At 44.4% G+C, this 27,469-nt stretch overlaps 1 protein-coding gene across 3 annotated transcripts; it reads right to left on the bottom strand.

Annotated features, from left to right (window-relative positions):
* Nucleotides 1-2,320: 2,320 nt before the first annotated feature.
* On the bottom strand, nt 2,321-27,469 carry LOC148775045 (uncharacterized). 3 transcript variants are annotated; one of them, XM_088845146.1, is made up of 6 exons: nt 27,332-27,469; nt 9,033-9,250; nt 6,683-6,725; nt 6,311-6,417; nt 5,766-5,818; nt 2,321-5,514 (listed from the first exon to the last, which is right to left on the bottom strand). In XM_088845146.1, exons 2-6 carry the CDS (start codon nt 9,103-9,105, stop codon nt 5,356-5,358), a joined length of 435 nt encoding a protein of 144 aa, XP_088701272.1. In that variant the 5' UTR covers nt 9,106-9,250; nt 27,332-27,469; the 3' UTR covers nt 2,321-5,355. The 3 variants fall into 3 exon arrangements, with proteins under 3 accessions (XP_088701272.1, XP_088701271.1, XP_088701273.1); XM_088845145.1 differs by having other exon boundaries at nt 9,033-9,246; XM_088845147.1 differs by having other exon boundaries at nt 9,033-9,954; nt 27,332-27,454.

Here is a 27,469-nt window from a genome sequence, read left to right as displayed (position 1 = left end):
CTCGTCTCAGTGCCCACGCCCTGGGCCTCCTTGGAGTGTGCATCTCACTTGCCCTCTGGGCTTCATCTGTAATGGTCCAGAATTCTCCCATCCAAACTGAGAAGTGCAGCTGCTTGCTTATCATATGTGAAACAGATCGTCGGTCCAGGTTCAATGCATGAGGCAGGGCACTCAGGGCTGGTGCACTGGATGACCCTGGGGGATGGGATGGGGAGGGAACACATAGGGGGTTCTGGATGGGGAACACATGTGCATCGATGGCTGATTCATGTCGATATTTGGCAAAAACCACTACAATATTGTAATTAGCCTCCAATTAAATTTAAAAAATGAAATAAAATCACAAAGGCTAATTCAGCAACAGAGAGCTCTAGCTGCCAGCAGGCCAGCCCTGAGGGGTTCCCCAAACTCTTCGATGCTAAAACTCAATGCTCTTGGTGATAAAACAGAAACAGTCCAAGGCAAATCAAGATGGTTGCTCAGTCATCCTCCTAGTTGCTGAGAATTTTAAATCATTTTGGGGGGGCTTGTTTTAATTTGTTGCAATCACCATGGATCCCAAGGTTGGGACACGGAGATGCTGGTCAATATCTTCATCTTAGCTATGTATTGGAACCACACAACAGGCTCCAGAAAAACCTAGAGCAGGGTTTCTCAACAGCAGCGTGACTGACATTTTAGGCAGGACAATTCTGTTTTGTAGGGGGCTTTCCAGTGCATTTTAACATCCCTAGCCTCTATATCGGAGAAGGCAATGGCAAGCCACTCCAGTACTCTTGCCTAGAAAATCCCATGGATGGAGGAGCCTGGTAGGCTGCAGTCCGTGGGGTCGCTAAGGGTCGGACATGACTGAGCGACTTCACTTTCACTTTCACCAATCGGAGAAGGAAATGGCAACCCACTCCAGTGTTCTTGCCTGGAGAATCCCAGGGACGGGGGAGCCTGGTGGGCTTCCGTCTATGGGGTCACACAGAGTCGGACACGACTGAAGTGACTTAGTAGCAGCAGCAGCAGCAGCAGCAGCCTCTATATATGCCAGTAGCACACACACACCACTCCTCTGTGGCAATAGAAAATGTCCCCAGATATTTTCAGATGTCTGGGACGGGGAGCAAAATTGTTCCAGCTGAGAGCTACTGCTCAGAGAGACGTTTCTGGCTGCCTCACTGAAAAGGGGGGCATGAGTGCTCAGTCACCTCAGTCGTGTCCAACTCTTTGTGGCCCCATGGACTCAGTTCCCCAGGCTCCTCAGTCCATGAGCTTCTCCAGGCAAGAATACTGGAGTGGGTTGCCATGCCCTCCTCCAGGGGATCTTCCCGACCCAGGGATGGAACCCGTGTCTCTTATGTCTCCTGCACTGGCAGGCAGGTTCTTTACCACTAGAGCCACCTGGGAAGCCAAAAATGGGGGCTGTTGGGTACAAATCAAAACTGGAAAGGGGGAGTGTCCTGGTTTCTCCATTCTATCTGCCACATAAAAGACTAATAACAACCACTCTTCACTCTTCTTGAGTAGAATCAGAAGCAGAGTTAGGCTGAGATCCCCCTTTTGAGGCAGGAGGTAGGTGCCCCCTCCCCCAGGGTAAAGCAATTGGAGATTCATCCCCTGCAAACTGAAACTCCAAAATATCAATATCAGGACAATTGAGAGAGGAAGTTGGGCCCTGCCCAGATAGAAGAGACCATGTATTTCTCATTCTCGAAGTCAGGACACCTCCCCGACTACACATGTGCAGAAAATCTCCTTGGAGGTCAAAAGGAGAGTGATCCTAAGTGATGCTCCACCCATAGGCTCTTTGGTGGAATCCATCTCAGTTAAGAGATGCATTGTGCACACATGGGAGGACACCGAGATATACCAAATACAGACTCTGAACCAGGCAGATCAGAATGACTGGCCAAAGGAAACCCAGAAGAAATGTCCCATACAAATGATTTAAACTACCACAACAATGTGACTCTCTTTCGTGTGTCTATCCATAAGTACTGTACTTTCTCCTCCTAATAAATACTTTGTAACATTACTTTACATCATTGTGGAAATTCTTCTGCCTCAAAGCTGAAGGGTCAGGGCCTTGTCACTGACCACTGGTCTCGTGGCCAGGATTCAGTGCTCTCACTGCCATGATCTGACCCCAATCTCTGGCCAGGAACGGAGGCTTCACTTCAAGCCGTTCCAGGCAGCCCTGCACCACCCAAGATCGCTGTGATAGAACCGCCTGGGCAGGTGTCCCCTTAAAGAAGCGCTTCCCACAGGATGTTACAAGGATTACTTCCTGTCCTATGGGATGCTCCCTAGGAAAACAAAAGAGAGCTTTATTCATGAAGGACTTTATTCATGAAGTACATTACATATTGGAGGCTCTGAGAAGTCTCACCATAAAGGAAGCTGTTTAAATTTTACAACCCAGATTCATGCTAAGGTCAAACTATCCATTAAATACCGTTGTTAACCTCCCAACTGTAGGTTCTTCGGAAACTCTGGTGCCCTCCCTGAGATTTCTGAGAATTTTCAGAGAGTTTACATTCTTGTGTTCGCTTCTGGCTCGGAGCTCTGCCTCCCTCTGAATGGTCCAACTCATTCATACTGCACCTCTTACCACTTCCGTTTATTTCTGCTCTATGCTGACTGAGATGAGGACTTTGGTTCCCTTTCCAAGATGTCCCCTAAATATCCACACCAGGAATTGTTGTGTTCTGTGGGCTTTACCAAGGTTTATGGTGGTGGAAATCTTTATGTGATTTTAGCTCCCTTTGGCCTCCAGACTGCCCTCATCACCTCCCCAAGGCACTGTATGTGCAGCCTCCTCCACTCCCACCCCGATTCCATTCTCACTTTATTGTACAAAACAACTTTGCTTTCCCTTCCTTATTGGTCTTGGACTTGCTTTTGCACTTTCAAAATCTTGTGAACAGGTGACCACATAATCTATCATCCAAACTATGACAGTTTTGAGAATGAAAGGGGACCTAATGATAATTTTGCTGGGACCACAGTTGTACACCAGGAAAGTCCCCAACAAATCAGGGTACCTGGTCATCATACAGCAGTGCTAAAGACAAAGGGTTGCCTGCTCTTGAACTTTCCCATTATCAATAGAAAAGAAGGCAGAGGCTTGGAAATCTTTGTGTTTCCTTCCTACTTTCATCTCCCCTCTCCACTCCAGATGGAATGGAGCCATAGAATAGGTGTTTTCTTCATGATGTGAACCATGTCATCCTCAAAGATGAAAGTGGCTTCCATAAGCTTTGTTTTTAAATGAAATTTTCTTTTCTCCATTGCATTTGCATGCTAAGTTGCTTCAGTCATGTCCAACTCTTTGAGACCCTAGGGACTGTAGCCCACCAGGTTCCTCTGTCCATGGGATTTTCCAGACAAGAATATTGGAGTGGGTTGCCATTCCCTTCTCCAGGGGATCATCCTGACCCAAGCATCAAACCCACATCTCTTGTCTCCTCCATTGGCAGGCAGGTTCTTTACCACTAGTGGATTTTTAACTTATTCATCAGTCCCCAAACTTGTTTGTTCATAGACCTCATCTGCTCTCTTCATCTCTGCTGCTGCTGCTGCTAAGTCGCTTCAGTCATGTCCAACTCTGTGCGACCCCATAGACGGCAGCCCACCAGGCTCCCCCGTCCCTGGGATTCTCCAGGTAAGAACGCTGGTGCAGGTTGCCATTTCTTTCTCCAATGCATGAAAGTGAAAAGTGAAAGTGAAGTTGCTTTTACTCGTGTCTGACTCTTCGCGACCCCATGGACTGCAGCCCACCAAGCTCCTCTGTCCATGGGAGTTTCCAGGCAAGAGCACTGGAGTGGGTCACCAGTGCCTTCTCCCTCTTCATCTCAACACCCTTTAAAACCTCCCATAACTGAAAGAACACACTTTGGGAAATTTTCAACTCAGAGGTAGTGCGGACCACCCACACTGCCACCAAAATAACCTTGGGGGATGACAGGATTAGGGTGGGGCAGAGACTAGGAGTACTCTGTGAATGAGGGGAATATCTGGAGATTAGTAGATATGAGCAACAGGAGTGTAGACAGTGGTATAGCCAGAGGCATGCTCTCCAAAGGACCATTGTATCTATACTCACACTGCATGGAGCATTCTGTGGGAAACACTGCCTTGGAACAATGATTCCCAAACTCAGGTGCTAATTCGTTACACAAGCCTCAGGCCCCCAAACTGCCCCTCCTCACTCCAGACACATTAACATCCTTGATATTCTTGGACCATGTAAAGTATGCTTCCACCTCAGGGCCTTTGCATTTGCTGTTCCTTCTCCCTAACATGCTTTTCCCCATTTATCCTCAGGTCTCACTTTCTCACTTCCTTCAGGTCAAATGTCAGCATGGTTGCACCTGACCTTCTAACACAAAATAGCCATCACTCCCACCTGCTGTTCCCTACCTCCCAAGACTTACTTTATTTTGGTCCACAGCCCATGCTACTGTGTGACAGTCTGTATACTTCTTTGTTTATCTGTTCATTGCCTTGCCCCCCTCTTAGAAGGTAAGTGCCGTGAGAATAAGGTTTTGTCTGTTGTATTGTTGAACACTGCTGTATTCCCAGGGACTAGGACATGGTGGTGCACGTTTTTCAATGGAGGAAAGAAGGAGTGACTCGGTTGCAGAGTTTCAGACATCTTCCAAAGCCTCATGACCAGACCCTGGTCAGCAGTAACATGTACACACTTCCACTGACTGCTTCTTCCCCAGCTCCTATCCCGAGTGGCACTGCATTCTCTGTGGAAGCTTGGCAAGTTTCACTCCTCTAGAAAGAAGCACTTCACACAGACCTGCAACTCCCCCACACCTCCTCCCTCCACACTTGCTGCATGGTCCTGGAAAGCTTCTGTGAAGACATACATGATAATCAGCCAGAGACCTGAGTGTGATGCGTGCATTAACCTCTACAGGGTGTCAGTTCCTTACAGGGCAGAACAGCAGAGACAAAATCCAGGAGCTGGTCCTTGAGTGGGGTGAGCCCTGCTCCTCTGGCCTTATGAGGGGCAGGGGAGAGAAAGGACTCTTCTCTCAGCCAGTCTCTCTCAGGAACCTGCCTCTGGCTCAGAGTGGCTGAAATGACTATGTCCCTTGTCGCTCAGATGTCACTCCTTTCCATTAGAACTGCACCTTGCTTCCAATAAATTAGAAGAAATACCCAGTCATTTACCTCCATAAGAATACATATTACGCATTTTAAGCATGGGTGTGCATACACACACACACACACACGCGCGCATGCAAAGACACGCACATGCATGCACACACACATATCTAGAGCAAAAGCCGATCAGGGTATAGATAGGCACAGGTCTGACTCTCCACTCTGAAGCATCTCACTAGCTTCTCATCAGTGAAATACAATGGAGGCGTATTCCACGTGGTCTGGTGATGTCCTCCTGGGGTAGTTGAAAGGGGGCACGTTGGCATAGACAGCGAAGTCGTCCTCTTTCCTGAGGGCCAGGTTGATCACGTTGGAATATATGGCATCAGCATGGCAGGAAAGCTCCTTTAGAGACAGGATGCAGGTTAGAGACACCAGCAATTCCAAAGACAAAACCAGCTACCGGGGTCCCTACAGGACAGCAAGTGGAACCTTGGGTTCTTGCTGAGCAAGCTTTGATCTTCAAAAACATTTCTTTAAGGGCTGTTCTCTGCCTCATCACCACTATACCTGTGTGGCGCCTGCCAAGGAACAGCATGAAATCCTGGCAGAGATAACCGGGAGGCCCTCTAGGTATGACTCAGCCATTTCCTTACCAAGGATTTGTGGAGAAAGTTGCTCTGATGCTTCTGTTGTTTCTTAAATAGTCCTAGAAGAATCAATAAATTCAGAGTCAGTCTGAGTTGGGGTGGTAGCCATCTTTCTTTGACTGCTGGACTTAGGGTTGAACTTCAGAATGCAAAGCCTCCACGTTCAACCCGCTGGGCCTCCGAGACAGGGCTCAGTGCCCAGGAAGAGACAGGGCTCAGTGCCCAGGAAGAGACAGGGAGAGTGAACACTGCTTTACCCTTTATGATTTTGGTTATTATTTAGATATTACTTGGCATCAAAATTTCTTTTAATTGATGCATTTGAACCATGTCTGTGCAGATTGCTCATGTGTGACTTTTAGCATAAAGAGTTTGTACCATAAACAAATCTTGTTGCTCTGTGCTGAGTCCCTGGCAACTCCAGAGAACAGACCTACAGCCTCCCCTTCTCCCCTCCACCAAGGCTGTCCCAGAGGAAAGACACCCCATTCCTGCCCTCAGTTTCCCCCCCTTTCCTTATACTCAGCTCCAGGGCCAGCTGGTCAACTCACTCTCATGCCTCCATTTTTTCAGAGTCACGGACAAGAGTCCCACCAGGAGCAAGATGAGGGCCACGACACCAATGGAGCCAGAAACAGCTGTGGCCGCCGTGTTGAGGCTGAGGGAAGTGAATGAGAGAACAAGGATACTTCAGTGCCCCGGCTGGCTGTGGGGACCATCCACAAGGTGGTCCTGGGGCCTTCCCACTACTGGGCTTCCACCTCCCTAATAGCCAAGCATCTCCTGCCTCCATGTCGACCCTCTTCCCTCTGCCCCGATCTCCATGCCAAGGTCCCACCCACACCAATTCCCACACGGGGCCAAGCAGACCCCCTTCCAAGATCCCCCATGCTCCTCCAGGGGCCGACCCTTCTTTCACCCACCTGCTGTATAGTGCAGGGCCTGACGTTGAGGTGGTGATGTTCTCTGCAGAAAGGGAAAGGAGATTTGAGAGTAACTCTTTAACACATGCTATAGACTGAATGCTTGTGTCCTGCCATGACTCCTGTGTTAAAATCCTAACCCCCAAGGTGATGGTGTTTGAAGGGAGGGTCTTTGGGAGATGAGTAGGTCAAGAAGGTGGAGCCCACATGAATGGGATTAGTTCTTCTATAAAAGAGACTCCAGAGGGTCTCCTTGCCCACTTCCAGCCTGTGAGGACACAGCAAGAAGACAACCATCTAAGAACTCACCAGAGCAGGCTCTCACCAGACACTGAATGTGCCTTACCTTAGACCTTCTGGCACCCAGAACTATGAGAAATGCCTGTTGCTTACAAACCACCCAAACAGTAATTTGTTATAGCAGCTGGAACTGACCGAGACAACGCATACACAAATGAACTCTATGGGACCCTAAACAGTAATATTAGCTACCTTACCCTGGGGACTTGATATACGCCCGGCACATTCGTTATCTTATTCATTCTTCACAGACAGATAATAAGCTGGAAACAATCACTATACCCACCTTACAGTAAAGAAACCAGCCCACAGAGATCAGACTTGCTCAAGGCCATGGAGCTAGACAGTGGCAGAGATCAGACTTGAACCTGTATCTCTCTGACATGAGTCATACTGCGGTTTGCTATCAGGCTATTGTTGTACTCCTGAGTTCTGCCATTCTTACAAAGGGTTAAAGGTTACCAGCTATGGCAGGATGTCCAGAAAGAAGACAATCAGGAGGATACAGGCGAACATCCCCAGGGAGGGGCATGTGAGGGATGGGGACTTTTCAGGACACTGGGCAGCTGGAATGGAACCAGGCAGAGGTGACAGCTGTTACAGCCTGCCCATGTTTGGTGAGGAGGTGATGGTGTTATCACCCACACTTCAAAAATTTCTCTCATCAAGGGATAGAGACACTAAAGTTATCCCCTCTCCAGCCAGTCTGACCCTGGATTCTCAGAATTAGCTGCTGTTGCTGCTAAGTCACTTCAGTCATGTCCGACTCTGTGTGACCCCATAGACGGAAGCCCACCAGGCTCCCCCGTCCCTGGGATTCTCCAGGCAAGAACACTGGAGTGGGTTGCCATTTCCTTCTCCAATGTGTGAAAGTGAAAGTGAAGTCGCTCAGTCATGTCCGACCCTTAGCGACCCCACGGACTGCAGCCTACCAGGCTCCTCCATCCATGGGATTTTCTAGGCAAGAGTACTGGAGTGGCTTGCCATTGCCTTCTCCATCTCAGAATTAGAGGGAATCTTAAAACACATGTAACCCAACCCTCCTACTGTACAGATCCTCAGGGTCAGTTACTTGCTGCTACTAAGTACTGGAGTCCATGTTTTCAACTCTAAACTCAAAGCTTTCTTGCCTGTACTTAGGCCTCTTCCTCTTCCTTCCCCCTTAAAGTGGAGCTGTGTGGTTCAGCGCAGCTCTCCAGACACGTCTTAGGAGCTGGCTACTTGGATACCCAAATGCAGAGACTGCTGCTGGAGTGGGGAAGAGGGAACCTACTGGATCACTAGGGCAAGCTAATACCCACTGACGATACATAATATCTGAAGGTGGAAGTACTGCATCAAGAATTGCAGCTCCTGGAGCACTAAGGCTGGGTGGATTTGGGTCAGGCACCTCCATGGTTCACTTCCTCTTGGCCTTCTTTCCTGTCCCCCTTCTAAGTATGACAGCTGGCTCACCAAGTTTCTCTTTAACAGACCCTGCCCACTGTCTGGGCAAAGGGTAGGGAGGGGGCTTGGAAGCCAGATCTTTCAGTGCTCACAGCACCAGCAGGGATCACTCAAGATGAGATACCAAGACACAGGACTTGAGTGTGTAGGAGGCGGTGATTGTCACACAAAACCCCAGAGGGATGAGACAGGAGCCCGGGGTACCAGCTGGAGGGTGCTGGCCAGGCAGGGCACATCTATTCTCAGCAAGGAAGACAGACAACAGGAGAGTGTCCATCTATGGCCAGAAAAGGGCAAAGGCCTGTCCTGGGAAGGCCGAGGAAGGTCAGTGGGCATGAGAACAGCATGAAGGATGACATCATGAAAGAGTCTGAGCTTTAGGGTCCAATGACCTGGTCTCAGGTACTTCTAACTGTGTAATCTTAGGACAGTCATGTCACCTCTCCGAGTTTCATTTTCCTCATCTGTGAGATGGCCATAGTGTTGTTCAAGAACTAAATGGTCAAACTATTATTTAATAGTAATTAGTAGCCACTTGCCCAAGGCTGACTTTTTGCTCATCTTACCCAAGCCGAGCAACTGAGTGGTGGTGTCTAGGACTTACCGCTGGAGTCCTGGAACGTATGGTTGGTCAAAGTCATCTTGCCCAGGGGTCCACCCAGAGGTTTTTGTTCCATGTACTGATGTTCCCAGAACAGGGGGTTCCTATTAGCTCAAAGCAGAGTTTCTCAGAGGTCCTTAGCAGCCGCTGGCAGACACAGGCCCCTGGGAGCCAGCAATTCTCTTCTCCTCCCTGTGTTTCATTCCTCCAGAGGAACCTGTCTGATGCAGAGAACGTTAGACTCTCACCGCTGGAAAGGAGGGCCTCAGGGCCCTGAGATAACTTCTCTGTCTTAAAGAGGCCATCTTCAGACAGGTCTTCCCCAAGTGCATGGTCCAAAGTCAGCATCCCAGCTTCTGCCCCATCGCCCTCTGATCTCTTAACTAGAATGTGAATTTACCACAACCACGGATTAGTTTGCTTGCCTCCTGTCAGTCTCTTATCACAAGAACATAAGCTCCACAGGAACAGAAACCTTCCCTGTCGTGGTCATAACCGTGTCCCCGGGGCCTAGAACAGTGCCTCTCCGATTGATAGGTTCAACATACATTCGTTGAGTGAATGAATGAATAAATGCCCAAGATTCCTTCCAAGGACCCCTACCAGGGTCACTCAGCTTCTATCAGAACCTTGGCAAGTCTCTACCACAGACTTTCAATCCCTTAATTGATGGTAAATCTTCATCCTTTGAAGGAGAAGTTGATTTAAGACAGCCCAAAGTCATCTGAACCAACCAAACTGGATGATAAAGTAGGTGATGATTGATCTGGGAAGTGCCGATTGTGGAAGTTGAGGCACTTTTTCTGCAGAACTGAGAGCAGTGTCCCAGCAGAACCTGGAAGAGGCAGCCCCATCTGGGTGCTTGGAGAGCCGAAGGGGCCGATGTGCAGAGGACACTGCCCAAGAGCTGCCATCAAGGCCCCTGCTGTGGGTGGGAAGTGGGGAGAGATGGTGTTTAGCACCAAATGAAAGAGGATCTGTGCCCCTCCCCACCCCACCCACGGTCATACCCCCACAAAGAGAACTGCAGGAGCCATCAGGAAATCCCCTAACAAGGTAGGAGTCGGAGCCTAGAGCCCAAAAGACATAGATGAGTTACTAAGCCTGTCTGGACTCAGTTTCCCCCTTTGGGGAATGGGGCGAGGGTGAAAAGAATAAGGTAGGACTACAAAATGCATCACCAACTCAGTGGACATGAGTTTGAGCAGACTCCAGGAGTTGGCGATGGACAGGGAGGCCTGGCATGCTACAGTCCATGGGGTCGCAAAGAGGTGGACACGACTGAGCGACTGAACTGAACAAAATGACTAGTTCCTCCCCTTCTAGTGTCTTCTTTGGATGTGCCCCCCATGTACATTGTATTTTTTTTAAATAATAATCATCCTAATTGCACAAGTAATACTAAGAACTCCTCTGTGGATAATAGCCTTTCTAGGAGTTAAAAATTGTTTTTATTTTTAATTTTGAAAGAAGGAGGGAACATCATAATTTTTTTTGTTTGGGGCTTCTAAAAGTTTTTATTTTATTAGAAACATTCATATGACTATAAACTTAAAAGGTACAGAAAGATAGTCCTTGAAAAGATGCTTTTCTACTCTTCACCCCAGGCAGCTAGTCCCTCTCTCTGGAGGCAACCAGCATACATAGGGTGTACATGTTTGCTCATGAACACTTTATGTATATGAGCAAACACACACACACACACACACACACACACAGACAAACAGACGCACACATGCAATAGGTTTTTTCCTGTGGATGATAGCGTACTATATATATTAATCTGCCTCTTGCCTTTTCATGTGATACATTTTGGAGTTAATTTGTTATCAATATGTAAAGCTCTTTCTCATTCTTTTTTTCATCTGCCAAGTGTTTTACTCTATGGATGTTCATGGTTTATTTAACTGGTCTCCTTGTTGTGGACATTAAGGTTTTGTTTCCAATTTTTTCTCTTCAGAGGATGGTGCAATTATTAAACATATTCAAACATCATCTTCATGTGTGTGAATATATATGCAGCATTAGGGGAATGTTTGTTAAGGCAGCTTTGAAATCCAAATATTAAGAAGTCAGTGCTACTTTTTAAAAGTCCAAAAATGTAATGTTAGTCAACTAACTACCCACGTAATTCGGCAGATTTCAGTTTATGTCGCCTTTAGCTATTTCCCAAAATCAAAATGCTCCTCAAAGAACAAAAATCTGAAAGCACTAAGGATATTCATCAGAGCTGCCTCATCTTTGGAGGCTGTCCTCTACAAGAACCCAAATGCTATCATCAGAATAAGTGGAGTGTTTCCCAGGGTGACTATGAGGGTGGAGTAACTGTCAATGACACAGATATTTCCAAGTACTACAAACAAGGATTACTGAGACCCAATCCATACTCTGGAGTGCTGCAGTCCATGGGGTCCCAAAGAGGCAGACTTGACTCAGCGACTGAGCGACAATAACCCATAGTCTGCTTAACATAAGGAAACCGATGGGGTCGCGGAGAGTCGGACACGACTGAGCGACTGAACTGAACTGAACTGAACCAATGGTCTAACGCAGAGGCAGTTCCCAAAGTGAGGTCTGGGAATACCCTGGGGGTTATCCTGGGGGTTCCAGAGATCCTTTCTGAGGTTTGGGAGCATAAAAACTCTGTCGTCATAGTGCTAAGAGGCTAGGTGCTATTTTCACTGTGTTTCTCAAGGTCCAGTGGAATTTCCCAGAGGCTGCGAGACATGTGATGTGGCAACAGGCTGATCGCAGAAGCAGATCTGAGAATCTAGCTCTCTTTTACCAAGCTAGATATTAATCATGAGATGGGCAAAAATGTCAAGCAACACCTTTCTTCTCACTAAATTTTTCACGATTTGGAAAATATGGTTAATTTTTCATAGAAGTGTGTTAATTAATTATATTAATACGTAATGGTTATAGTACTTCTTTAAAAACTAGTTAAAAGTTTATTTTTGAACTGTCAGTTTTAATTCCCAATGTGGCAAATGCAGATAGACACAGCCCGCATACACGACAGCTCCTCGGGCTCCTTCATAATTTTTAAGAGTGTAAACGGGCACTGAGCCCGAAAGATCTGAGGGGGGCTGCTCTGGGCCTCTTCTCCACAGGCGGGGTGAGGGCACTTCACCAAGGGCGTGACCACGGAGCACAGCCAAAAGAGGCCGGTGAAGCAGAAACGGGCTTCTTCAGAGAGCCGTGCGTGTCAAGGAGAGCATCTCCTGGGAAAGAGACCTCTCTGGCCTCCTGGCTGGCACCACGGCAGCTGTGTAGACAGACTCTGCCAGAGACTACAGAGCTCTGGTGTGTGCGACAAGCTCCGAGGTGCGGGGACCGCGGAGAGGAAGCAGAGCTCTTGTGCCAGACTAAGCTGCCGACTGCATCCCCCTTGGTTTCCAGGGGTCACCTGTCCTGCCCCAAACAAATCCACACGGCTGGCTAGGGCCTGAAATTCTAACAAAGTGTTTCACTCTCTTGGCCAAAGGCAAATTCAATCCCAAACAACATTAGGTGTTCAAGCTTACACAAATATGGTTATTTAGATGGATTAGAAGGTTGCATTTTATTAAAACAAAAACGTGTATCCATGCCTGGTTTAGGGTAGTTGAGTGAGGGATGGGGGAGGGGAGAGCAGGGTGGAGGGTAGGGAATAAGTCTGGAGACCAAAAGTTATTAAATAAATGGACCATAAGAGCTACGCCTGGACCCATGATGGCAGAGCACCAATAACAGAAGAGTTTGATCAAGCTAATTCTGGGAAATTAAATCAAAGTGTCCAATCCAGCCAAAATTTTTAAAAATTTTATGGTATGCACCAAGCAGAACAAAGCAGGCTACAGGGGTAGAGGGGAATTAGACATGGGCCCTGGGCTCAGAGAGTGGTACCCCCTGTCCTCCCAGCCCAATCTGGCAGGAAAGGTCTCCACTGATCCCCCAACAGGTATGTGGTCAGTGCTCAAGTGATGTACCAACAAAGGGATATTGGATCAGAGAGGAAGGACAAACCATTCCTAACTTGGGCAATGAGGGAAGGCTGCATGGAGGAGGTGGCATTTGTGTTGATTCTGAACAATAGGAAGGCTTTCTATAGACGGTGCTGAGGCTCTGGACATATCAGTGTGCCAGGAAAAAAGGCAGGGCCATTGGAATATGTAGTCATTTCTCCCTTGGTGAACATCTGAAACTATTCATAAGAGGTGAATCCTGGACACCTGAGGCTGAAGGGAAGCTATCACCTAGGATGGTGGAAGGAAAGAGAGACAGAATCTGGGGAAACAGAGTGTGGGAACAGACGAGAACTCAAGAGCCCTTTGTGGACCAAGATCAGGTCTGATCGGACTCAATCAGCCTGTGGCCAGTGCCTGGAACGTAGCAGGCCCAGAGTAAATGCTTACTGAGTGAGGGAAAGATGGGACACACTCCTTTTCTCCAGGCTGGCCAGACATACTGCTGTAATCAAGTGGGGTCATCAGGAAAAGAGAGGGGAGGATGTTCAACCAACGTCCTCCTGGCTTCCTCTGATGTCACTATTCTCACCATTTCTGGGACTTTGACCGCTTTTCTGGTTGTTTTTGCAAATTTTCATTTCTCAAAATAGAAACCCTGTGTCCTCTTGAGGTTTATTACAGAGCCGTTTATTGGATGGGGGTTGCTGTAAAGATCATCTTTAGGTTTTCAGTTTGCTCCGTGGCTTATTTGCAAGCTTCAAACAGTTACCTTAACATTTGGTTTCCTAAGAAAATAAGAATGTTAACCCCTTAGGCTCCTACAGAAGTTCACCACAGGACATGTAAAATCAGCAACTGTCCACAGGTGACTTAACAGAAAATGATTTCAAATTCATTGGACTTACTGTCTTTTACTGGCTCTGCACATGTACGTCATTCGATTTTAAAACAATGCAATTTTTAAGGAAAGCATATTTTATCAAGTACAAAATGGAAACACATCTCTCATACACATCTCATGATTTCATTTACTATTCAGAACTGGGAACATCTCCCAGGCCTCCATGTAGCAGTCTGAAGGATTAGGCATACCAGTTATCCCCATTTGTAGATGAATTGACGAGGATTCCCATGGAGTGAGGAGTGAATTGCCCAATGTGTCTGCGAACCTCAGGAGGAGCATCCAAACACATGTCTCAGGATCACTTAGCCTTTCCTCCATTTCCTACACAGGTTGTTTCTCTGTATGCGGGAGCATTTTATTAGCTGTAACGGCCATAAAAATGTTTAGAGTAGCCAAGGATGGTTGCTCAGGTTGTTTATTGCTCAAGGTCATGACATCTAAGGAGACTACTCCCATCATAGATATCTTTGACTACTGATTCCAAAGATAGGTGATTTATATCCTTGCTACAATAATTTTCTGAAAAATAACAATAAATTATCTAATAAAAATCCATTTATTATGATAATTTTCTGACTGATGGAAATATAAAGACGTTTTCTAACAATGTTGACATTTACTTGCTTTGTAAGTAAAGCAGAATGAGGTTACTTGCTAATTGAAAACAGTTGGTGGGAATGCAAACTAGTGCAGCCACTATGGAGAACAGTGTGGAGATTCCTTAAAAAACTGGAAATAGAACTGCCATATGACCCAGCAATCACACTCCTGGGCATACACACCAAGGAAACCAGAATTGAAAGAGACACGTGTACTCCAGTGTTCATTGCAGCACTGTTTATAATAGCCAGGACATGGAAGCAACCTAGATGTCCATATGGAGATGAATGGATAAGAAAGTTGTGGTACATACACACAATGGAGTATTACTCAGCCACTAAAAAGAATACATTTGAATCAGTTCTAATGAGGTGGATGAAACTGGAGCCTTCACTGGAGTGAAGTAAGCCAGAAAGAAAAACACCAATATAGTGTATTAATGCATATGTATGGAATTTAGAAAGATGATAACAATAACCCTGTATACGAGATAGCAAAAGAGACACAGGTGTATAGAACAGTCTTTGGGACTCTGTGGGAGAGGGTGAGGGTGGGATGATTTGGGAGAATGGCATTGAAACATGTATATTATCATATGTGAAACGAATCACCAGTCCAGGTTCGATGCATGAGACAGGATGCTCGGGGCTGGTGCACTGGGATGACCCAGAGGGAGGATAAGGGGAAGAGGGAGGTGGGAGGGGGGCTCAAGATGGGGAACACATGTACACCCAGGGTGGATTCATGTCAATGTATGGCAAAATCAACCAATATAATGTTGTAAAGTAATTAGCCTTCAAGAAAAAAAAATTTAAAAATTAAAAATAAATGAAAACATCTACAATAACTAGTGCTTCCAAACAAGGAGCTGCTTTTCCAATTGTTGTTTTGATTTTTATCTAAAAATTTTAAAATTCTATGTAAGTATTTGTGTATTGGCTAAATTTAAAATTTTGCCTTATAATTCCTATTGTCCACCTGAAGAGCAGTTCAGAGTTGCTAATTTTAATCTACCAGATTTTAAATATGATATAAGTGACTTTTGCAATAATGAATGCTCATTTCCACTGCATATATACAAAGTAACTGTGTCGGTGCTCAGTCACTCAGTCATGTCTGATTCTTCAAGACCCCATGGACTATAGCCCGTCAGGCTCCTCTGTCCACAGGATTTTCAAGTAAGAATACTGGAGTGGGTTACCATTTCCTCCTCCAGAAGATCTTCCCAATCCAGAGATCGAACCCTTGTCTCTTGCTTTGGCAGGCAGATTCTTTACCACTGAGCTACCTGGGGAGCCCTACAAAGTAATTATGTATATTCATAAATTAGAGATTGCTGTATAATGATTACCATAAAATGGTTACCACAGTAAATTTAGTGAACGTCTATATCTCATACAGATACAAAATTCAAGAAATAGAAAAGAAATCTTCCCTGTGAAAATATCCTAAGTAAATCTTAGGATTTACTTACTCTCTTAACAACTTTCATATGTAACATACAGCAGTGTTAATTATATTTATCGTGTTGTACATTACACTGTAGTACTTATTATTTTATAACTGGACGTTTGTGCCTTTTGACTGCCTCATCCAATCCCCCCTCCTCCACCTCGCTTCTCTGGTAACTATAAATCTGATCTCTTTTTCTGTGTTTGTTTCTGAAGTGTAACTGATCTATAGCATTATGTCAGTCCCTGTCACACAGCACAGTGATTTGATACTTCTATATGTTTCAAAATGATCACAATAAGTCTAGTCACCCTCTGTCCCCAACAAAGATACTACCTGATTATTGACTATATTCCTTATGCCGTTCATTTCATACCCACGACTCATTTACTTTGCAAAGCAAAGGTACTGTGTACCTCTTAATCTCTCTCACCTATTTTTCTCCTCCCCTCCGTCTCACCCCTCCGACAGCCTTTTTGTGTTTGTCCTCCATATCTATGACTCTATTTCTGTTTTGTTATCTTTGTTAATTTGTTTTGTTTTTAGGTTCCGTATGTAAGTGAAACCGTACAGTATTTGTCTTTCTCTGTCTTACATATCTCGCTTAGCATAATACTCTCTAGGTGCATTCATGTTGTTGCAAATGGCAGGATTTCATTCTTTCAGCTGAGATAATAGAATAATAATATTCTATTAATTTCCTTCCTCCCTATATAGAAGAAATTTCTTTAGGACAAAAATTAACTGCAGTTAAATTTCATAGCTTGCTACATAATATTTTTAAGAGTTACACATTCTAAAATAAGAAACTAAGCTCATATATTATTTTTCCCATGATATTGGAAAGAAAAAAGATATCAAACCAAAAAACAGAAATTGAAAACCTGCCTACAGAAGGAAATAAATAAAATGATTTGTGGACTTCCCTGGTGGCACAGTGGATGGGAATCCGCCTGACAACGTAGGGGACACAGGCTCGATCACTGGTCAGGGAAGATTCCGCATGCCATGGAGCAGCTAAGCCCATGAAGCTTACACACTGCAACTGCTAAAGCCCTCGTGCCTAGAGTCTGTGCTCTGCATCAAGCTAAGCCTCCGCACCTGGACCCTCCTTGCTGCAACTAGGGAAAGCCCACGCAGAGCAACAAAGACCCAATGCAGCCAAACAAAGGAAAAAATGGTGTGTATTGTTGAAGAAAGCTAGGGGAAAATAGGTGAAATAGCAAAAGTATACAAATGAGGGTTCAGAGCCATAGATTTCAGGGAATGTGTCCCAGAAACGTGAGCAGGACACGTATCTACATTTTCATTCCATTGTCAACCACAACTGATAGATTTCAAGGAAAACTAGAAAAAAATGCAAAGAACCCAAATAAATAGCCTTGTAGTTTGAATGTGAAACAAAGACTCACTCTTGTTGAAAACTATCCATCTCAGGTAGGAAATGTTTACTTAAGATGATACAGGTTGAAAGTTTAGGGAAATATAATAGACAAAAATTTTTCTAAATGATGAGGAAAAAACACACTGGATTCTGTTTGCATACATGTGTGCTCAGTCACTTCAGACTCTTTGTGACGTCATGGACTGTAGCCCTCTATTCATGGAATTTTCCAGCAAGAATACTGGAGTGGATTGCCATTTCCTTCTCCAGGGAATCATCCCAAAACCCACATTTCCTGCATCTCCTGCATCGGCAGGCGGGTTCTCACTGCACCACCTGGGAAGCCCAGATTCTGGTTACTTTATTACATTTCAAAGGATTTTGCATTTTGCCAACACTTTGAGAATGAAATAAATCACCTGGAAAATAAAAAAGAACACAAAGATTGAGAGCATTTACCACTATTTTTGTGTGTGTGAAGAATCTGAAATGAACATTAATAGTAGTATTGTATATTCAAACTTCAAATCTGGAAAAAAATATGTAATTATTAATGCTGCAAAACAGACTCTCTATGATAAAGAAAATATTGGCATTCTCTTGTTGAACTCATAATAAACACAATTATGTCTTTAGCAAGACATTAGCATTCAGAGGCTCATCCAAGAAAATATATGAGTGTTCAAATGAGATTCTTCATTTACAGAAATCATAAAAGAATAATAATAGCAATAGAGCAGAACATTTATCCAGGATACAAACACCAAATAGCTTACACACTGATTGGTGAATGAAAAAACAAAAGTCAAATAATTAAAAAATAGTAAATTTGTTGACCAAAAGTTTTTTGAATATTCTTAAGAAATGTTAAAAATTAATGATGTTAAGAAATTCTTAACAAATGAATATTGTTAAAAATGCCTCCTGAGAAAACTATATCAGGTCAAGAAAGAACAGGACATGGAACTACGGACTGGTTCAAAATTGGGAAAGGAGTACATCAAGGTTGTATATTGTCATCCTGCTTATTTAACTTATATGCAGAGTACATCATGAGGAACGCTGGGCTGGAAGAAGCACAGGCTGGAATCAAGATTGCCAGGAGAAATATCAACAACCTCAGATAAGTAGATGAAACCACTTTGATGGCAGAAAGTGAAGAGGAAGTAAACAGCCTGTTGATGAAGGTGGAAAAGAAGAGTGAAAAAGCTGGCTTACAACCCAACATTCAAAAACCTAAGATCATGGCATCCAGGCCTATCACATCATGGCAAATAGATGGGGAAATGAAGCAGTGTCATATTTCATTTTCTTGGGCTCCAAAATCAATGCAGTGACTGTAGCCATGAAATGAAAAGATGCTTGCTCCTTGGAAGAAAAGCTATGTCAAACTTAGACAGTGTTTTAAAAAGCAGAGACATAACTTTGCCGACAAATGTCCATATAGTCAAAGCTATGGTTTTTCCAGTAGTCATATATGGATGTGAGAGTTGGACCATAAAGAAAGCTGAGCGCTAAAGAATTGCCGCTTTTGAACCATGATGTTGGAGAAGACTCTTGAGAGTCCCTTGGACTGCAAGGAGATCCAACCAGTCCATCCTAAAGGAAATCAGTCCTGAATATTCACTGGAAGGACTGATGCTAAAGCTGAAGCTCCAATACTTTGGCCATCTGATGCCAAGAGCTGACCCATCGGAAAAGACACTGATGCCGGGAAAGACTGAGGGCAAAAGGAGAAGAGGGTGACAGAGGATGAGTTGAATGGCATCACTAACTCAATGGACACGAGTATAAGCAAACTCAGGGAGACAGTGATGGATAGAGAAACCTGGCGTGCAGGAGTTCATGGGGCTGCAAAGAGTCAGACACGGCTGAGCAACTGAACAGCAACAGCAAGAAATGCTAAATGTTACGCAGTTAAACAACTAAGACATATCTCTTAATGTGAGCCATGTGAAACACTTTATTTTTAGATTTGTAAATGTTCAGAATGCCAATATATCTATATGACATTAAAGAAATTTTTTTCCACAGTAAATTATATAGCTAGAGGAAGATTTTTAGTAGACCATCAACACCATAACAAGAAAACACTGAATCTAGGCCATAATAATAATTGAGGGGCAGATATAACAATGACAAAAAAGTTATGACAAACTTAATGGATTTCAACATAAAATCCCCCAAAAGTTCTAAGGCTGCCCATTATTTAAGCCTAGTACTAAGTAATATAGTAAAAGTTCTTTCAACATTGTCAAATGCTGTTATATTATCCAAGAACTGTGAGACTTCAGAGAAACATTGAAGAGCATTGAAAACAGCGTAATCAAACACAAATTTGAGACAACCATCAAATAAGTGATGAAAATGTCAATTGAAAACATTGTGACTTGAAAAACTCAATTAGAAGCTTTATGGAAAAGTCTTTTAGAAATCATTGATATTAATAAAATTATAGATTTTAAAATACAAGCCAAAGCTATGCTCTTGAAAACATATTTTTAAAGATATATTTGTTCAACACTAATTTGGCATAAAATTCATGACAACATAAATATGAAAAAAGCAAAACTTAATGTACACAATATATTTGAAAACATCACAGGGATTTAAAAATGCTTTAAAAAAAAACACAGTTTAACCCAATTCATTAAACAATTAATGAAATATATATTATTGATGCCAAACAAATTGTAGTCTTTTGACATTGATGTCAACTTCTCCAAAGTAGAAAATATTAAATAAGACAAAGAGAAGACTCATTTTATCTGTGAACCTAGGACAAGTCCTTTTACAATCCAAAGGTCAACATCAAAATAAAAAATTCTCTTCTATTAAAATAGTGGAAACAGCAATAGCTCTTTAAAAGATGCAGTAATCTAGACAACGTGTATAATTTGAAAAAAATTATGAAAAGTATGAGCTTCTACAACCATTAAAAATACATGATTAAGGGAATTCTCTGGCAGGCCAGCAGGTAGGACTCTATGCTTCCACTGCTGAGGGCCTGGATTCTATCCCTGGTCAAGGAATAAGATCCAACAAGCCACACAGCACAGCCAAAGCCAAAAAAAAACAGATCAAAGTGGAGGACCATGGTAGCAAATGTGATAATGATGAGACATTGATGTTAGAAAAGTCTAATTGACTCACATGAAATGCCTCAATGTATTTGCATCAGTAATATATTGGGCACACTTTACTAACACCAATGTAGCTCTCAGGATATAATAACCTCGGCAATATCAGTCACCAGTGGAAAACATAGTTTCTCACAATGAAAATTAGTAGAAAACTACTTAACATCTGTCACTACTTTCACTTAACATCCACAGTGTCACAAGGAACACTGTCAAATCTAGTGACCAAGATACTGAAACGAGCAAGGATTGACGTTATCACAGAAAGTATTATTGTTGTTATCGGACATAAATCTGCTTGCTAACGGTCAGTGCCTCCCAGCGACTGCCAGCATATCATCCAAAGGCCTTATGCAGGCATGTGACGCCGGTCACCATCTGGCTGCCCACATCTCCAGTCTTGTCGCTTAGCAGTTTCCTTTATACTCGATACTACTACCAAACTGATCTTCATTTCCCAGACCCTGGGTCATCCTTCCCCGTACGTAGGCCCCTGGACATCTTCCCTGTCTTCTATTCTTCCACCAGGACTAAAGTTAGCTGTCCCTTCCTCCAGGAAGCCTTCTTTCTCACCAATCTCTACCCCTCAAGGTCACTAGGCCAAGAGACTCTCCTACACAGCATCTCAGACCACAGCACTCGTCACATACAGCTGAAGTCTTCTGTAACCTTGTCTGGCCTCCCCACCAGACTGAGACCCCTCCCCAAAGGATCCAGGACTCACCAATCCTTGCATGCTGCTGGAAACTCAGACTCGGGCACCTACCTCATGCTCAAAAGATGTTTAGACAAACATGCTTGCAAACGGCCAGTTGCATATATCTTTGAATAAGTACTATCTCACTAACAAATGAAGTAAGTTAAAAGCATATTTTTTAAAAATGAAAATTCTCAGTCTTGGCAAGTGTTCTGGACACTCTCTGGCAGATGGGCAAATTGTTACAATCTTTGTGAAGAACAATTTGGTGATGTGTATCAGAAAGTCCTGGAAATGACCATACTTCTTTGACCCAGCAACTCCACTTAGAGGAATTTATCCTGAGAAAATTGCCAAGGAAGTGTGCAGAGATTCAGCCCTTAAGACAGGTGACTGCTAAACCATTTACAAGGGCAGCAGTGAAGAAACATCCTTGATACTCAGGGATGGTGGATTTTTGTGTCAATTTTGGGACATCCATAAATTGGAATAAGATTTAACCATTGAAGTGTTCTGTGAAAAGATGCTCACATCGTATTGTTGAGTCAACCGAAGGCAGATAAACACAACAGAATGTCAAACACGCCTCATCAAAATGAATACATTGTGTGTGTGGGTCTGCATGTGTGCACTGCGTATTCTTCATTTCCCCACCTAGCAGTATATTATGGCCATCTTTCCAGGTTCACATCAGGGAAAGATAAACACCCAAAGTGCTAATGATGATTTTCTCTGGGTGATGAGCTTCCTCATGACTTCATAGTTTCCTTTCTCACTTCTCTGTGCTTTCTAACTTCTCTGCAGTAAACGTACATTCTGTTGAAAGAGAAGAGCAGGAAAAATACAGAAGAGGAGAGAGCTTCCCCCACTCCCCAAAGTATCAGGCCCTCACAGGGGTGATGATAAAAGGTAAGAGAGTTGGAATTAGGAGAGTTGGGTTGGGGGCCAGATGAGTGGAAAACTCCAAGGCCTCCAGTACCATGATAACAGAAACTTTGGGAAGTGAAGGTAGTTCTTTAAAAGAAGTGTTCAGAAGCGAATGGAATGCACAAAAGCAGCCTGAGCATAATTGAAGTTGCCTATGAACCCAGCAGCTGGAGAAAAAAAATTCTCCTGACAGTAGAACTTCTTTTCACAACCCCTAGTTTTCCCCTTCTATTTATGGAGCATCTCTCCTTGCATCTAACAAAGCTCTAATTTATCTTGCGGTTCTGACCTCTTTCTAGTAACATCTGCTACTTCTAATGTAGGTCAGTGAAGCAGTTTGCAGTGAACCTGTTTTTCTGCCAGGAATATATTTTGATATGTGATGAGCAAGGGTTAGACCATCTTCATTTTCCTGGGATCTGTTTTAAAACACATTTCAGTAAATGTCACATTAATCTAGTGCACCCAGCGCCTGAGCATCCCTGCAGTCAGTTTATTTATCTCATTTTGAAATCCAAAGCCATATGCAGAGGAGATGTTAAGTAAATACCTGTCGTGAAGCAGGAGGGACCACTGTGAAACAGGGAGCCAGGGAGGGAGCCAGGCAGAGCTCCATCAGTGGCTTGGGAAAACTCTGCTGCTGGAGCAAGGACTCGGGTTCTAGCTCCCGATCCTCCAGGCCTCCACCTCCATCATCCACCAGACACCCTGCCAGCTTTCCTGGCTCTTTCATCTCTGTGTGCATCCCAGAGGAAGGACTTGCCACATCACTGGTGCGTTGTTGGGGAGGGGGCGTCAGGATCCTACCAGGACCCCCTGAAGGCCTCGTGGCACCTCCAGCATCACCCTCCTGGGTGCTGCCTCTCTCCATCCCCCTTCTCACTGCCTCCCTCATCTTTATCCCCACCCGGCACGCCCAAGGGCACACTTGCCAGGATTTCAAGGTGCATTCAACTAGAGATGTGGCTGAGTCCCTAGAAAGGGGCGTTGACTTTCTCCCCATCGCTCTGTGGACCCCTGAACGGGCACGTGTGTGCCTCACTCCTTTCTTCCCTGTCTTTGAGGACGGAGAGCTCTTCCGTCAGCTTTAGGAGCAGGTGAGAGGGCTGAAAGTGGCAAGTCGGCAAAGAGGTGCCGCCCTGCCACATCTAGACCATTCAGCACTAAAGGAGCACCAACCATGCGCTCCCGGCCTTGAAAGACTCTCGCCCAGTGAAAAGCACACAGAAACTTCCCTCCGTGTTTTCTGAATCTGCCAAACTGCTCCCTGGAGGTAATGACATGCCCTTGTAGCCTTGCTAAGATTAAGCCTTGTCACTTTTGCCTTTGTTTTTTCATCCATTTTTCCCATTTCTGAAGGTTGCAGTCTTTTAAGGGCGCCCTGGTCTCGGACGGTAAAGCGTCTGCCTACAATGCGGGAGACCAGGGTTCAATCCCTGGGTCAGGAAGATCTCCTGGAGAAGAAAATGACACCCCACTCCAGTACTCTTGCCTGGAAAATCCAATGGACGGAGGAGCCTGGTAGGCTATAGTCCATGGGGCCGCCAAGAGTCGGACACAACTGAGCGACTTCAAAAAAATAATAATAATTAGCTTCAGCAAAAGTGAAAAACATCTTTATCTTGTTCTTCCCATCAAAGCTGCTGCCTCACAAGTTTAGGTTACGTACCCATGGTCTTTTCTTATGGATTCTTACAGAAACACTTAACTTGAAGGTAACTTTGACCAACTCCATTGTCAACATGCAGAAAGATGTTTTTTAAAAGCGAGTTTGTGATTTGTTTTCCAGAAGTAATTTATTAAACTTTTGCTCACATAAAATGTTTCCCTCCTTTAATTTACAGCCTCACAATGTTAGTAAAGGGTCCTGAACTGTGGGTCCCTGGAATATGTTGCGCAATAGACAAATCACTTGCTGCTAATAATTGCACTTAAGAAGGAAATGGGTTTTATTATTTCAAAAAGACACATAGCAACCCAGTGTTCATAGTGGCATAGTGACATTATTTACAATTGCCAAGATAGGGAAGCAACCTAAGTGTCCATCAACAGATGAACAGGTAAAGAAGATATATATGATATATAATAAACATATATAATGGAATATGACTCAGTCACACAAAAGAACAAAAGTTTGCAATTTGCAGCAGCATGGATGGACTTGAAGGCACCATGCTAAGTGAAATAAGTCAGACAGAGAAAGACCAGTACTGTACAGTATCACTTATATGTGGAATCAAAAAAATACAGCAAATGAGAGGCTGTAACAGAAAGAAAGCAGACTCAGAGATACAGAGAACAAAATAGAAGTTACCAGTGGGGAGAGGAAGAGGGTAACGTGAAGGCAGGAGAGTGGGAGGCACAAATTGCTGAGTATAAGGTACCCAACAAAGGCTCGTTACACAATGTGCTGTACAATGTGGGGAATATAGCCAGTATTTTGTAATAGCTGTAAATGGAAAGTAACCCTTAAAAAATCAAATAAGAATTTTTAAAAATAAAAAAAAATAAAAAGAAGTAGATTTTGAAATCCTTCCTAACAGTTCTTTCTGTCCCTTTTTCCCACCCCACCTTGGAACTCCAAAGCCAAGTTTCAAAGGGGTTTAAACAAAGGATTTATTCCCTGGCTCATTTTTTTCAAATGTCGAGGCTTCAAAGACTGTCAGTGAATTAATTTAATCTTCTGCCAAGTTGGAAAGATATTCACCCTGAAATCCATTTAGAAGAACTACCTACTGCAGGACAATTCAATTTACCCTTCAGAGACTGGGAACAAGAAATGGCAACTCGTTTGGAAAATTAGCCTTCCTAGGCCTTCTTGCAATGGCAAGCCACTCCAGTACTCTTGCCTAGAAAATCCCATGGATGGAGGAGCCTGGTAGGCTGCAGTCCGTGGGGTCGCTAAGGGTCGGACACGACTGAGCGACTTCACTTTCACTTTTCACTTTCCACTTTCATACATTGGAGAAGGAAATGGCAACCCACTCCAGTGTTCTTGCCTGGAGAATCCCAGGGAAGGGGGAGCCTGGTGGGCTTCCGTCTATGGGGTCACACAGAGTCGGACACGACTGAAGTGACTTAGCAGCAGCAGCAGCAGGCCTTCTTAGCAGCAATCAGAGGGCACTGAATAAAGAGGTTTGAGTAAGTCCTGAGTCGGGGGTTGGGGGCTTAGGAAGCTTAGCTGCCTAAGCTAAGCTTAGGGGAGCATCAGAGCTGCAGCTGGCCGAGCCCCGGGCTGGACCTGACTCACTCCTTATGATCAGCTCTGACAGGAGAGATGCTGTTGTCAAGAGGCCTAAAGGGAGACCTCCTCGGGGCACCTGGCTTTGATGCTGTTCTCATAAAACAGCTTTCCAGGGAGAACTAATAAGCAGGTTTTGGAGAGACTGGCATTCCTCTCTGATCTGCTAAACAGATAATGAGGATTTCTAGTCATTAGAGCAATGATACCAGATCAAAATTCCCCCATGACACGCACCAGCATGAAACCACTAGGAAAATGCCGGCCGTGTGGGAGGGCATCAAAAGCCCCCTGATCCTTGAAAATAATTTGAGGTTTCCTGCTCACCCACACAACGTGGATTCCCCATCCAGGTTTTAATTTTCAGCATATTCAACAGAAATTTGCACATGAGGGAGAAAAAAGAAATTTACACATGAGGAATTAAGAGTCTCTCAGACTGTTGGAAAAAAATTTTATTTAGAAAAAAGTCCTCTAATTTCATCAGTGATTAACTGACAAAGGCAGCCCAATTCTATTTCCCTGGGTAGCGGACCTAGGATCACAGGTGTAAAGGTCCTCTCGTTTTACAGAGGCAAAAGCCACTTAGGAAGTCAGGAGTTGATGAATCCAGGTGTTCAGAGGCCCAGTCCTGGGCTGGTTCCTCGCACCACCTAGAAATCTATGATAACGCATCATCCAGGGTCTTGTTAGTGAGTCCCTTTCAAGTTCAGGCAGGACCCACAGGTAGTGGGGAAACCCCTGTAGTTTCATTTTAAACGAGGCAAAAATGAAGCTTGTGCTACTGGTCAGGATAGTGTCTTGCACTTGAGCCAGACACACCAGGTTTCAACTTATGACTCTTCACCTCCTACTAGGTGGGTAATCTCGGGCAACTTACCAGAGCTCTCTAAGCCTCAGTTCCTTTATCTGAAAAAGTAAATATCTCCACCCCACAGAGCTGGCTGGAAACTAAGTTTAAAGGCAGTAACGTTAATGAAGCTGGTAGCCCTGAAGCCTAATAAAAGTTCACCCCCCTGCTACTTGCTGCCACCTGAATCCCTTTATCCTAGAACCAGGGGTCTGTTACAGACTGCATGCATGAGCAAAGCATTGCTAAGTGTAATCAGTGACTTAACAACTGAAAATACACAGAAGATCCTACTCTGGCCAAAAATAGATTCTGAAGACTTTAGTTTCCCAGGACAAAGGACATCTCTAGTCTGATTAGAGAGTTGAGGGGAAAAGGAAAAGGTGGGAGAAGGGAGACCAGGGCAGTACAGACCAGAGATGTCCAATAGAAATACAACACCAGCCATTTGTGTATTTCCAAATGTTCTGGTAGCCACATTAAAAAAGTAAAAAGAAGCAGATGGCATTCATCTTAATGGTACATTTCCTGAACCTAATATATCCAAAATAGGATCATTTCAACTTGTACCGATACAAAAATTATGAATATGTTATGGCTTTTTTCCTACAAAGTCTTTCAAATTAGTGTGCACATTACAGGAACAGCCCATCTCAGTTCAGACTAGCTGCATTTCAAGAGCTCACCATATTGGACCATGCAGGTGTAGACAAACGTCCAGGTGCCAACCACTGTGCTAGGTGAATAGGTCTAAGATTGGAGCATGGCTCCTGCCCTCAAGGGGCTTGCTGTCTAGTTTAGGATCCAGGACAAAAAGGGGAAATTTGTACCCAACAATATATATTTGCCTGCAGGTTCCCAAACTATTTACCATAAGGCACTAAACCTGCAGCTCAAACCTCGTCCTAAGAGACTTAGACGTGCTCTAACCCCTGGATGGTATTCCTTCCCATTGTCCACGGAAACAGCTGTCAGGTTACACATCTGATTTGGAAGTTTGGGGCGCACAGTACTCTAGGGAGCAGCGTCAGGGAAGCAGGAGGTGCCTTGATCTCTAATCCCTTTAGGCTATACAGTGCCCATGTTATTCTTGTGGAGCCCAGACGCCAGACCAGTGGGAAATGGAAAGCAGTCCCAGCCCTCCGAGAGCAGGTTACCTGTGTCCCAGGCCAGCAGCAGCAACGCGAGGAGCCATCCATGTCACAGGGCAGCTGCACTCACCACCCGCTCTCCCCACTCCTCCCTGGCCCCTGGGCCTTGCCCCTCCCTAGAGTGCCTCTTCATTTCCTCCACCG

The sequence above is a fragment of the Moschus berezovskii genome, chromosome 17, assembly GCF_049115385.1.
Source record: "Moschus berezovskii isolate FMDL1 chromosome 17, NW_MosBer_1.0, whole genome shotgun sequence".
Classification (NCBI taxonomy): domain Eukaryota; kingdom Metazoa; phylum Chordata; class Mammalia; order Artiodactyla; family Moschidae; genus Moschus; species Moschus berezovskii.
Note: the sequence above shows the minus strand (reverse complement) of the source record. Positions and strands in the feature narration are given on the sequence as shown.